Below are 13,568 nucleotides of genomic sequence, written 5' to 3' on the forward strand. Positions count from 1 at the left end.
ATAATTATGCATATTTGTAATTTTATGACATGATAGTGGTGGTCTAAGAAGTGCATTAGGAGGGCCGCTGCCCCAAACGGACCAACTTCCACTGGTGTAAAATTTATTGTAATTTCTAGTACTAACACAATTATGCTTTTTGGCCTTGTTAAATGCATTTTACAAATGTGTTGTTTGTGAGCTATGACACGTATGTTGCATCATACCCTAACTTGAGTCGTTTTGAATGATGTCATATCATATCTCCGAAAGTATGTTATGCTGCTCCATATGATGCGGATGTAGTTACAAACTATGTTTAGTCGTTGTTCTCAGAATCTAAAATTAAAAAGGTTACCTTACCGCTTGGCGTCAGCTCAAACCACTTCAATCTTGGGCTCATAAATACTTTTATTTTGTTCACAGTAGTATTACAAACAAATGAAAAGATCACTTCAACACTCATGTACAGCAGCTCATGAGAATTAAAAACAAAAAACAAAACGGATTATCGGCCACCGCCATTGGCTGCCCCGCCGCCGCCGGCCCCGCCCCCTGATTGGTCCTGAGCCCCTGACATCATCAGGAAGAGAACCAGAGGCACGATGTACATCCACTGGAAAACAAATCATTATATTTGTTGGTTTAGTCCAGTTGCTTCAAGACAAGAACAAGAGAAGGATGTTAGTGGATTGGTAGTGGTTAAGTGGAACATGATTAACTCAAGTCCCTCTGCAAAAATCATTCCCAGTTAGAAACTGTCGATCTTTATATTGTTAAAAAGCGCGATATTTCCTCAAATAGTGGCCTTGGCTGTAAATGACGCCGTGGCTCAATTAATGAATTGACAGCACCCAGGTGGATGAGATTAGGCGCCACCACCACCACGTCATGTCACTCTGTCGCTAACCAAAACAGCAGCACATACAAAAGGTGCCCCAAGACAGCATTTCCTTCCTTACGCCTGTTTTTTCTGCTTGTGAGTACTACCGAAGCAATGGTGGCCACTGTGTGAGGAAATGAGCAGGATGAAGAAGAGGAAAAGGGGGAGGAGCCACAATGAAGCATTCTCATGTTTACTTCCAGTGAGCGAGTCTGAGAGGGGGGGGGGGTTCAGCTCTGTTCTCTGCCTCCCCCTGCTGGGGGCTGTGCCGAATTGGAGGCCATGAGGAAGATTGCGCCTCCCAGTATCAAATACCACTGCAACACAACAGCACAGCAAGCGGCACACAACAGTCAGCAAGGTGCAGCAAGGGCCACCACACGGCGCCACCTTCAGGCACAGGTCTTGCATTACAACTGACAGCTGCAATTTGGGAAGCGCTTTCATAAACATCCATCTCGGCGGCACGTTCGGGGGAAGTAAAAAAAGATGCAAGTTTGACGAGAGGTAAAGACGAGCAACGCTCTGAGGACAAGGTGGGGGCGGGGGGGATCCACTTACGTATTTAGCGAAGAAAGACTTTTGCTCTTGTGGATTTTTGCCTTTCTTCTCCGTCTCCTGCTCCATGCGCTCCAGGAACAGAGCCGTCTCGGGCCTGCGAGGACAATTTGCGGCAATTAGAAATCAAAAAGAATAAAAATGTGCCACTGAGTGCTGGGAGACGACAAATTCTGAAGGGAACGCAACGTTGACGACGGGTAGAGACGGCTGAGGAAAAGAAGGGAGGGGAGCATCTCGCGCAACAGAGAGAAACGCAAGACACAAAATAATACAGAGATTTAAAAAAAAAAAAAAAAAATCATAATATTTTGTTACCATTAGCTCGAAGTTTTTGTCGACCTTATTGTCTTTCCAAATTATTTGATTTAGCAATTGTACCGATTCAAATTATTATTGCCCGTTACTCACGACGTCAGAAATCATCACATAGAAATGAGAAGCAAACAGACCCGGGCGCGTTGACGGGGGCCATGACGCTGAGCGTGGTGTTGAAGAGCTCCAGATCCACTTCATCCTCCACGTCCGTCCCTGTACACGCCCCAGGCAGCGTGACGATGGAAACGCCAATCAGCGTGCCGGACACGTCCGTGTGCAGTGTGATCACGTCGCTCAGGTGGGACTCCACCATGGCGCACTGAACAGAAGGAACATCATGATGACAATTACTGTTCAGAAAGATTTTCAGCAGTGGTAGTAAAACCGTTTACATCATAAGTACCAGTTTCCATTTCTCAAGATGTCCTGAATGAGTGGAATAGTTTAGACGATTGAATGGCTTGATCAAATGGGCAAACGTGCAGGTTACATGACCCCACAAAAATTAGGATAATTTAAAACAAAAAAAAGTAGCTTGTTTGGTCACACAATTGCTGATATTATTGCTGAAAGGCTTACAGCTCTGACAAAGGCGGTGAGGTATCCGTCCATCTGCCGCTCCGTCTGTCTGTCAGCCTGCAGCGAAACCCGAGGCACTCGGATTCGGTACAGACCGTCCACTGATGCCACTTCCTGTCAGACATTTTGAACAGGTTTCAAAGCAATATTAACATATTAAAGCAAAAGTGCATAAACTTTATATGTTGTGGGTCACTTGTAGAGGAGGTTATATTTAAAGAAAGTTTTTTTTTTTTTTTAAATAATAAATTAGGGTTGGGTTTGAGTTTAGAATTTTTTTTTTCTCCTAATGATTAACTTTTACTTACTTTGAGCTTGACTCTGTCGTGTTGCGTTAGTTGGTTTTGATTCAGGGACACTCCGGGCTCCCTGCCGGCTTTCAGCAGGAGCGCTCCACGCACCCGAAACCTGCCGACGTCATCTGGATAGAGATCGCGCGAGAGTTCCCAGTTAAGCGCACCTGTTTATGGCACTTTCAAATGGCGGCGACAGTTCAATCGTGAGGGTGTAAAGTAAATAAGACAGGACATATGAGAGAGATATAGAGACGTGAATTACAACTGACGCACGCCGAATTGAAGACAAGAGTCTTGAGTTCGTGAATATGTAGCCCGGTAAAGCCGGTAAGTCAATTTCAGACTACTTTATTAATAAGTTGAATACTTTTGAATGAGGTCTGGTTGCGAGGCTGTTCTCCCTAGCAGTATGAAGCTGTTTCGTTAGGTAACGAACAAACGCAACAGAATCGCAAAAAACAGTCAAACGTCCTTACCGACTTCAAAAGAATGTTCTAGAGGCACGGAGAAATCACTGAATTCTGCATCTTGGACATCGCCAACCTGCAAGTGCAAAAAAAAAAACGTGAAGGTGTCGTTAGCCTTTTAGCACACATCGCCGACGGCTTCATTGAAGATCAAAAGCGACAATTTGAAAACGACGCACGCGTACCCTCCTGCCATTGTTGCACCAAGCTATATTCACGCACACCAACGATAAAATAAAATGAATAAATGTTGTTTTGAGGGAAAATAAAAGCTGCATGTTTGTATTAGATCGGACGGGTTCAAGCAGGCAAGGGCTACGCAGCGTTCGCGGAACCCCGTTTATTACTTCCGCTGGTCTCTTTCGCAATAAGAGTCTCCCACATAAACGACTCGTATTCTATCCTGGTTAACGATTTACTTTATACCAAAGTGATTCTAATAAATTGTTATTTACCTGAAAGAATCCAAGGTGCCGTTGATAACGCGGAAAACAAATACAACGTTTAGCGTTTCCGGTATGCCATTATAATAAGAGTCACATAAATAAATAATTACGTATTTGTTTCCGTGTAATAATTTATAAAACAACCGATAAAATAGCTAATGGATAGGTTGTAAAGTCTAAATCCTTGTTATAGAGCGAGCAAATTAAAAGCATAACTGTTTCATGATCATATTATATGGTGCACCTCTCCTTCTTGACTGATAGAGGTCGCCAAATAACCAAAAATAAAATCCATAACCCCCCACCCAAAAAATAGCGTTTAAATAATTTATAAACCAAACATACATGGATTTAATAATACATTAAAAATACATTAAAACACATCTTTGCGCGACAAAACATTTTGCTATAGAGCGCTAAAACACTTAAGATTAGATGTAAAGCAGCTGAGAAGTAGGATGATGTCATGTCTTAAAGTGTAATAAAACGTCTAATAAGGAATGGGATTATATATAAGTAGCTGACTCACGTAGTTTTTGCAGAATTTGAGATGAAGTATCTGGTCACCGATTAGGTGTTATCCCGCTCTTTAACACCTCAAACAGCTGCGCTATTCTTACTATGAATGTAAATGTCGATTTTTATATGAATCGTTTCACTATGTCGCGTGTTCAAATGGCATGTTGTGAAAAAGGAGACCTCAGAAAACGGCATGCCTGAAATGATTCAGGAATTCTGCCATTTTGTTTGAAGGTGGACAATTTATGACAATTTCCAAGGGTTTAATATGAAAATTAAACCCGTGAAGCCTATTTCACGTAGCAAGTTGAACTTTGGTAGACATGTGTATAATAAGTAGAATCACAAAAAAAAACTCAAGGTCACAGAGAGTGTACAGGCCGACTCCTCAAGAACTCAAGAGATCCTTGACATGACACATTTCCCAGCTCACACAAATGTCATTGTTGGAGCGCAGGCCCGTGTTCTCCTTTTCCACATTTTCCTCTTTTTATTTTGGACCTCAGAAACACACGCGAGGCCTCCGTCACCCCCGTTGATTGATTAGCGCGGCGGTCGTTAACACCTCGGATGAGGAACTCCTTTGGGGCGGGCGACGTCTCCTGGCGGCCCTGATCTTCTGCTCTCCGAGCCGCTGCCAAGGTTTCAGGTGACAAGCGCTCTGTCACTCCACAAAGATGAGATGACTGGCAGTGTTGGCGGGAGGAGGAGGAAGGAGGAGGCGGTGAGGTGAGGTGATAAAAAGGGATGGAGCAGGAAGTGCAGGCAGATCCCCCACGCGACGAAGACGCTTTGGAAGTGACTGTGACAGACATGCCTGAGCTCCAGGAGCCAGGTAAGATGTCGCACCAAAGCTGCCGGCATGTCGACACAAAGGAACAGCTAACCGCTAACGTAGCCTGTCAATCACCTTGCACCGCTCGACTCCCGACAGGCCCGGCAGGAAACGCGCAGCTTAAGAGAGGATTTGAAATTGCATGTTGTATCCTATAGTTTCAAATGGCGTCAGAGTTGAGTGTAAGGGATTTAGATGGCTTTGAAACGTAGACGTTGAATGTGGTTGAATTCTGGTGAGGTTTTCCAGACCAATCATCAAAGGTGATTTTGCATTTCTTCTATTAATTTGGTGAATTTGTGCGTATGTTGTTTCGTGACTTTTCTGCAAAAATCTGTTATTAATTTACATTTTCGATTATTTTGTCAGTTTCATTGTCTAACATTAGTCTCTTTATTTAGATATTTTGTGGGTAATTTTGTATTTTTTCCATAGAATTGTTTTGTCTAATTTTGTATTCCTGAGGACCTAATGAGGACAAGTGCAATAGAAAATGAATGCCTTTTTCCCTTTCACAATAGTTTTTGTAATATTTTTAAAAAAAAGTTGTTTTATTTTGTTTCAATTAATTTTTGTAAACTGTATTTTTTTAAATAAATTTTGTATGTTCAGTTTTCTTTAGTATTTTAACTTATTTTATAATTAGTTTTTTTTAATAAAAAAGAGCATTTGAATAGTTTTTTATTTTTTAATTGTTAGGTTTTTTATTGCATTTAAAAAAAAAAGTAATTTTATTCCCCCCCAATATTTCTTATCTGATATTTTAGTCAAAATATCAGAATATATATATTTTTTTAGTCCAACGCATTGGTGTATTTCAATATATTTTTTCATCTTTGGAGCATGACTACTTTGGCTCTGATCCGCTTACGCTGGGGTACCTAATGATTTAATAATAAAAAGAATGCATCCGATTTTTTTTGGACAGCAAATCCCTGACGTGTCGCCTTGCTGTGAATGAAATCTGTCGAATTTGTTCATCTTTGTGGTCATAAAGCGCGAGGTGTCACATTCAACAATAACCTGGTGTGTGATGAGATCACGCCGTGGGGGCCGTAACGCATGTTGGTGCTGTCATGGAGACTAAAATATGCGCTGTCGCCGCCTTTTGCCAACAGGCGCGTAAATCACAGCTCGAAACATGAGACGAGGTGCCGTTGCAGGAGGATGGATGGATGGGGAGGCCTCTGCCAAGGCAGGTGCAACCACCCTATCCTCTCGCCGCCTTTTGTGGAATGTAGTTGTTCATTCCACCTCTTTGTTGGTCTACAGCAAACCCCCGTTTATCGTGGGGATGCATTCGAGACCTCACACGTATTAACACATTTAAATGTATCAAACCATTCTCCGTTCTCACTCGCTTCCTCTCAAAAATTAGGCGGCTATCATATGACATCACTTTTAAGAAAAATACTCTTGGGAGCGCAGTTCTCCTATAGAAAACAGTGTGCTCGTCTCAAGTTGTCACTGCCGTTCGAAGTTTACAGTACAACGGACACAAAACCAAAAAGGAATTAAATATTGTGTGTTTTAACACCGAAATGTTCAACTAAACCAAACACAGTGGCACCAGTTTGGTTGGAATAACTTTACATACCAAAAACGTTTTGATCACGTTGCAAGTTGGGGCAACGTCAGCGTCACATCCTGTCGGAAGCCTGTCTTTCAAAATAAAAGCACACCATTATTATTTCACCACACTTTCTTTGGCCACATGGTGGCCAATTTATCAGTCGCACGCAAACTATTTTATGCGGGTTTATTGAGTGCAATGTCTAAATAAGTCACCATGTGGCCGAAGAAATTGGGCGGAAACTGCTTTTATTTTGAAGGCTGCATGACCTAAATATGCTGAGGATGAACACACGTTTAAATGAAAACCGACCATAGATGGGCAAATAAAAAGAAAAAAAAAAACGTTAAATCCGTGGTGCCTCTGTAAATGATTCCAACCAAAGCCTTGATACTAAATTTGTAAACGCCATAGACGGGCGAATGACAAATAGCCTCAATGTTTCGGTAATACTAAATCTTTAAACAACCGCAATTCACAATGATATGAACAGGCACAAATTAGCGGCACAACTTGTAACCGCACCGAAGGTTCCTGACACTTAATTCCGATAAACTGCCATATAAAACGATCGCTTAAAAATCTGGGGGTGTTTAAGCATCCCACATCTGAGATTCTCCTCATCTTTCAACCAGACACTGTTTTTGAATGTGCTTGAAGTTTATCACACCGTTTCAGCTTTGAAGCCCTCCTGGCCTCCTTAGCTTCAACCAGACCATGTGACTCCCTTGGGGGTTACATAGGGGGCGTGTGTGTGGGGGGGGGAGTATATGTAACGGGGCACACAGCCCAATAAACAGCCACCAGAATAGTTGAGGGAGGTGTGAGGAGACGGCTGGAGGCTGCGCCCATTCGATGGTGTCACCTCTCTAATCGGGCAGGGGATCATCATCCTGCCCGGCGACAGGTGAGAGCTGCGAAAGGCCTCTTGCATGGAGTCACTTGGCCAGTTTGGGCACTTGTTGGGGTGTGAGGTGAAGGCGTTCGTTTGAGTGCGATGACGCCCCCCCCCGTGCACCCACTGGCCAAATAAGACGATGGTTTGAGGATGTTCGCATACTCCCAAAAACTCAGCAAAATTTCTGTGGTGACTTCTGTAATGATTTAAAAATACAACCCCGTAAGCGAGCTTTACTTGGGAGCACAAAATTTACTGGATGTGTGCATCATGTGGAGACCCACAAAAAAAAATAAAAATAAAAAAAATGCCTCACCCGGGAATGACACAAAGTCTGCCATTTTGGTGGGAATACGCCATTTCTGCTTAATGGCGCCCTCCAAAACGTTTTAAGTTTCATTTAGGTGCTTGACATTTGGCATATGTGTCCATCGCAAGAACACCCACCTAAAAGTCTCAAAACGGCAGAAGAAGTCTGACATTTTAGTTTAAAGCGACCAATTCTGGGACAAATCTGCCCAGGTAATCCATTTTAAAATTCAGAGCCTGGAGCCCAAACAACATGAAATTTGGTGGAAATGTCTGTCCTGAATAACCCTCAAAAAACAGTTAAAAAAGAAATCACAGGAAGGCTGCTGTTTTGGTTTTAATCATGCAATTACTGCTCAGGAGCATCCGCCAAAATTTTACTTTAGGAACAGGAAATTTGGTTGACATGAGTAGAGCCACAAAAAAGTCTCCAAAAAACTATGCTCAAAAAGTTACAGGAAGCCTGCCACGTTGGCCATTTCAGAGTTGATTTGACCTTCTCTAGGTGTGCGTCAAAAATGGACTGATCGCTCCCAAATGTCAATTTTGCATTCCAGACCGATGAGAGATGCTAAATTCCCGTCAATTTGTTTTGGTCAAAGCGTAGCAGAAACATTTATCTGAATGACTAAAACACCAATCTTAATTTGTGTAAATTAACTTTGCACTTTCCCCATAAACGTCGTCTTTCCCGTTTTACTCAGCTGTGAACTCCTCCGACAATCATAAACTTGTTGTCAAATGAAGGATGTTAGCACAGTAGGCTAATTAGCGTCTATTTTTAACCGCCGCCAGTCCGGTGAGATTTAAGGCGGCCTCTGCTTTTAAGTGACTAAAATTCCAAACAGATCCCGTTTAACCACGGAATCACTTTGGAAGCGTCTCCCATAGCGCGCCCCCACGAGTCCGAGCGTCCGTCGCGCCGCGGCGTGACCGACATAGCCCTTACCGCAGGTCCGATAGCTTTGAAAAAGGGATCTATTTTTTGATCCGCTGGCGTCGCCGGCATTCTCGGCACTCGGGCGCTGGCCATCATTTGACAAGGTGAGAGTGAGCGTCGTTATTACCAGGATGTTTGGTCGCCAAAGACATCACGGCCTTCTCTCAGAGGCACTTTGTCATGGATTAGGACACACCTGTCGTCTCTGCGTTAATTGTCCATATCGCCACTTTGGAACATTCCTACAATTTTCGGGAAAGTCAGCCGGAATGCAATAAAATGATGTTTGGATGACCTACTTTAAAAAAAAAAAATTCTCAGTTTTTTTTAATCATGTCATGAATCCATACCGTCATTTTTATAAGAAAAGGGAAGAAAAAAGGAAGTCAGACTAATCAATTAGGACACGTTTTATCTGCAAACCCTGAAATGCGGCAATTGGAACGGAATATGAAAGTTGAATTCATTAATCATCAAACTGACGGTGGCTGCTTCAAAGGCAAGTAGCAGACTGCTTGGGTCCTTTTAGGCATGGCTTCTCGGGACTTTTTTTTTTTTTTGGTGGGTCTCGACATTCCTACCAACGTGTGAAACAGAATAACAGGACAACATTTTCCAATTATTCCAGGAGAGGCTTATGTAAATGGACTTAAAATGAAGAGAAAATATTTTTCGTTGCGTGTGAACTTGAACATGCAGCTTGGTTGTTTGACTATTTCGTTACCACGGCGACCTTAAAAGCACAGAGCGGATCATACCAGCTCATATCACAAAGCTCCAAAGTTGTTGTTTGTCTTGCCACAAATGTTGTTCTGGCCACGCTAACAGGCGCTAACGGTCTTGGACGCGCTCACTCGCCGGCATTCCGCCTCGGTCAGGCATGCGATCCGTTCGGGAACGCCAATGGCGGGTTGTTTGGCTCCAATGAGAGGAATTACGGCTTGTTTGGATTTGGGCTGGGACGTCTTCCCGTGCGGATTTATGAGAGAATGAACGGGACGCGGTTAGAAGGCTTGTGGGATAAAAAGGTTGTGAAGTGAAGATTACATTTTACGGCCTGGCTGTAAACTGATAATTGGAGTTCCTCTAAAAAAAATAAATAAATGTTAGAAACGAAACGCTACTTTTGAATTGTCTCCATCCCCCGAGGAAGTTTTTGGAACGCTCCATCCATCAGTTAACCTGTCGTCTCTTTTTGTCTGTCTTTTGATTCTCCATCTGCCCGTCATCCATCAATGCCAGCCGCATACTCGCTGGAACGAGACGACGGCTTGGGAATGAGGTAACGCTACACCGGAATGACAGGAAGTGAGCCTCGGCCAAAAGGGTGTTCATCTGCCGGGCCACGACGGTGACCTTGTGCTTTTAGAAGAGCGTAAGCTTTTCAACGGCATGGGAGCCGCTCGGCTTGGCAAAGTAGGAATTATTACCGAGGGACCTGGTCGAGTGTGTGTTTAACCATATGGAGCTGAGTTAGTCGCATTTTGGGTCATCACACTTTCCTGCCACTTCTAGAGACTTTTTTTGTGGGTTTACTCATGATGGATGTGTAGCAAATTTCATGTTGCTAGGTAAAACTGTTTTAAGGGGGGCTGGATATGAAATAAAAATCTACTTTGCACTTCAGTCATAATGTCCTCTTAAAAGCAAAAACAAAATTGTGTGTTTTGGGGCATGGCTCCTTGAATTTTTTTTTTTTGTGGGGCTGCTCATGATAGAGACGTGTACCAAATTTCCCAGTGAAACTTGCTTCTGGGTCTGGATTAGTTTTTTTGTTTTTTTAAAGGCAGAATGTCAATCTTTTTGAGCATGGCTCCTTGAGACTTTTTTGTGGGTCTACTCATGATGGACATGGTACCAAATTTCATGTGGCTAACTAAAAATGGCTTTGCGAGCTGGATTTATTTATTCATTTATTCATTAAAGTCCTGGTGTCCTCCTAAAACCAAAATTACTTGCATATTTTGGAGCATGTCCTCTTGATTTATTTTTTTTTTTTTGGGTGGGTGGGTCTACTCATGTCTTTAATTTAATTTTAATTTAAATGTTTTTAAGTGAAACTAACTTCAGGGACTGTATTTTAAAAAAAAAATACCTGGGTGGCTGATGTGTCCCTAAAAAGGCATCTTTAAAGTAAAACTGCTCTCTTTTTAGACGTGGATTATTATTATTATTTATTTATTTTTTTGGTTGGTTTTGTCCTGATAAACATGCCTATCATCAAGTTTCATCATGCCACACGAAAATGTCCTCTAGGGACTGAATTATCAAACTCAACTCCAGTTTAAGAAATGACTGAGCTTAATATTTAATACTTTTGTCCACATGTCGTATCCTTGTTGAGAATGAGCAAACTTTCGGGCCACAACAGGTTCGGTGATCTTCGCATCCGTCTGCTCCGTAATGAACACACGACGCTGTTGGCAAAACGGCACCACGTTGCTTTTAGAGTGCAGGCAGAGGGCATCCGATACCGCCAAATGGTCTGTCGCTCGGCCACGCCGCAGTCTGCTTCTGGTTAGCGGAGATTTGGACGGCTCGGGTGACATCATGTACACACACACAGGAGACAGGTGTGTTACCCCGGCTACAGTTACCATGACATACTGTACATGCATGATCAAAATGTTGGACTCCGACGAGATGCGAAATGTCAGCAGAGATTAGGGAGGAACATTCCGAGGAGGTGGCCGAGCGGATCATATTTTAAAAATTATTTTCCCCGTTTGCTTCCCACGACTGTCTAACTTGTTTCACAATATTAGGAACACCTGCGTGGGGAACACTTGGTGTCCTAAAGTGGTTTTCATGTGCATGAGTGAGTGAATTTGGATTTTAAATGAAATTAAAGTTGTTTTTTTTAAATCTCAGGCAGCTGGCTAAAGTCTAGCTTCTCCTTTCACAGCAGCATTTAGAAAAAAAGTAAACACGTGCCTTTGTTCTATCTCAGATGGATTATTGTAATGTACTTCATTTTGGAGTCAGCCAGACCTCCATCAAGTGTCTCCAGTTGGTCCAAAATGCTGCTGCGCACCTCCTGGAGCTTGTATGGGGGGGGGGGGGGCACATAACTCCAATTCTGACCTCCCTTTCAGATTTTAAAGTTCATTTTAAGATAGTTTTATTTATTTTGAAATGGTTTTGCCCCACCTCTCTTCAGCTTCCAAGATGTGAAATTGTCAGCGTGATTTATATGTTAAACCGAACGTGTCCTAATCCTTCTAACCTCCGGTCTCATTGGACGCCCTTCACGACTGAGTTACCATAACGTGACGTGTTTGTGCTTTCACATGACTTTTGTTGAAGTCCCCACGCTTCCATTTGGTGTTCTTCAGTCCAATTGTTGCTGAAGGTGGTTTATCTTGTTGGCATCAATGCAATTATCGTTTCAATTCTTGTTTGTTGTATTGCAGCCAGTGATGGTGATCAAGCTACAACAGCGCCACCTGCTGGTGAGTGGGATCGCTCAACATAGAGTGACGTTAATTACATCACGCGTTTGTTTATTCAAATCTGAAATCTTTTTGTCTATGTTTCTGTTTCAGAAACCAAAGGTGAGAAAATAAGCGTTCAACCTGTGGTGTGTGTGTGTGTGGGGGCGGGGGGTGCGCGTGTGTGCGTGTGCGTGCACTTCTCATGCTGAGAGTGAAATGCGAACAAACGCACCCACCCCCGCTGCACAAACACTCATTCATGTAAACTGCACGCGCACGAAAATAAGCAAACACACACATGGACTTGCACGTGCGTTTCGATAGGTGCGCTTTACATGCAAATCCATACGTTCACTTGTTGTTCACACACTTCCGTGCACTCGCGCACACACTGCCACAGAATCACACGCACGCATTCTGCACGCGCCTGCATGCTTCACGTGCACACCTGCGCACACGCACACATTCATACAGTTTGGAAATACCACTGAATCATGTACGCGCGTACACACACACTTGCACTAGTGTAGACGCACACGCAGGAACGCGTACTCGCTTACTTCGCGCTCGCACAAAAATCCGCTAAATCACACACGCGCGCACACACACACACGCGTTCTCACGGAAACGAAAACACTCCAACACAGACATATAATTACATCCACTCGCACTCACACTCTTACCCACTGGATTATACAGTCAGAAACATTTACACACGTGCACACGCACGCACACAAAATCCTCAGAATCATTTACACGCACACACAGAGTGAGTCTTTGAAGAGGCAAATCTGGTTGTGAGTGTTCATCTAAATCACCGTTCTTCTTCATCGTTGCACCTTCTTATGCACTAATTCATCTGGATTGACAGCTCGCGCGCGCGCCCGCACGCGCGCACGCTCTCGCTCTCATCCGCTATTAGACTTTGCCTGGCTAACACGAGCGCGTCTTAATCCGACAAGGTGAGCGCACAAAAAGGTGTTTGTGACTCTCGGGGGGCTCGTTAGCGATTAGCTGCTTCCTGCCTGGCGAGGCAAACATCTCCAAACATCTTTAAGGAGCCTTCCTTCTTCCTCCAGCGTCTCACATTCACTCACACACACACACACACACGCACACGCGCGCGCGTATTCACACGCGCCCCACTGCTATTGTCAGATGCCAGGAATAAAACATTTTGGTGGCAAAAGGGTAAGAAGGGGAATACAAAAAAAAAAAAGAAGAGATTTCCAGAAATACTTTGCTTTAATGCAAAATTCCCCTCCAGATCTTTTTAAGTTTAGTACTAAAGTGATCAAAGGCCCGGACTGCAGACTTCCACAAAGGTAGCTGAAGGACACATGAAACATTCATCTACTTGGCCCTCGCCATTAGGAAAACACACACACGCTTACACACGCACACACACGCACACACTGCATATGCATACACGCCATAAATGTGCCTTTTTTTTTTCCTTTGTGATATTTGCATTCGTGACATGTGACTTTGTTTCATTTGGTGGGATTTTTTTGGGGTGTATTTTTTCCTACAA

The 13,568-nt window shown here is 43.3% G+C and overlaps 1 protein-coding gene and 1 long non-coding RNA gene across 3 annotated transcripts; one reads left to right on the forward strand and one right to left on the reverse strand.

Moving 5' to 3' along the window:
* Positions 1–372: 372 nt before the first annotated feature.
* On the reverse strand, positions 373–3,437 carry emc10 (ER membrane protein complex subunit 10). Of its 2 annotated transcripts, XM_088316538.1 has the most exons (8): positions 3,266–3,437; positions 3,090–3,156; positions 2,626–2,738; positions 2,318–2,431; positions 1,873–2,057; positions 1,424–1,517; positions 1,060–1,179; positions 373–595 (listed from the first exon to the last, which is right to left on the reverse strand). In XM_088316538.1, exons 1-7 carry the CDS (start codon positions 3,356–3,358, stop codon positions 1,093–1,095), a joined length of 753 nt encoding a protein of 250 aa, XP_088172664.1. In that variant the 5' UTR covers positions 3,359–3,437; the 3' UTR covers positions 373–595; positions 1,060–1,092. The 2 variants fall into 2 exon arrangements, with proteins under 2 accessions (XP_088172664.1, XP_088172663.1); XM_088316537.1 differs by lacking the exon at positions 1,060–1,179.
* LOC148322378 (uncharacterized) lies at positions 2,724–12,858 on the forward strand. The gene is made up of 4 exons (XR_015846615.1): positions 2,724–2,940; positions 4,552–4,880; positions 12,014–12,052; positions 12,146–12,858. It is a non-coding gene; the product is annotated as an uncharacterized LOC148322378 (long non-coding RNA).
* Positions 12,859–13,568: the final 710 nt, after the last annotated feature.

Source organism: Idiotropiscis lumnitzeri, chromosome 15 (genome assembly GCF_059441095.1).
Source record: "Idiotropiscis lumnitzeri isolate Australia: NSW breed Sydney's pygmy pipehorse chromosome 15, RoL_Ilum_1.0, whole genome shotgun sequence".
Classification (NCBI taxonomy): Eukaryota; Metazoa; Chordata; class Actinopteri; order Syngnathiformes; family Syngnathidae; genus Idiotropiscis; species Idiotropiscis lumnitzeri.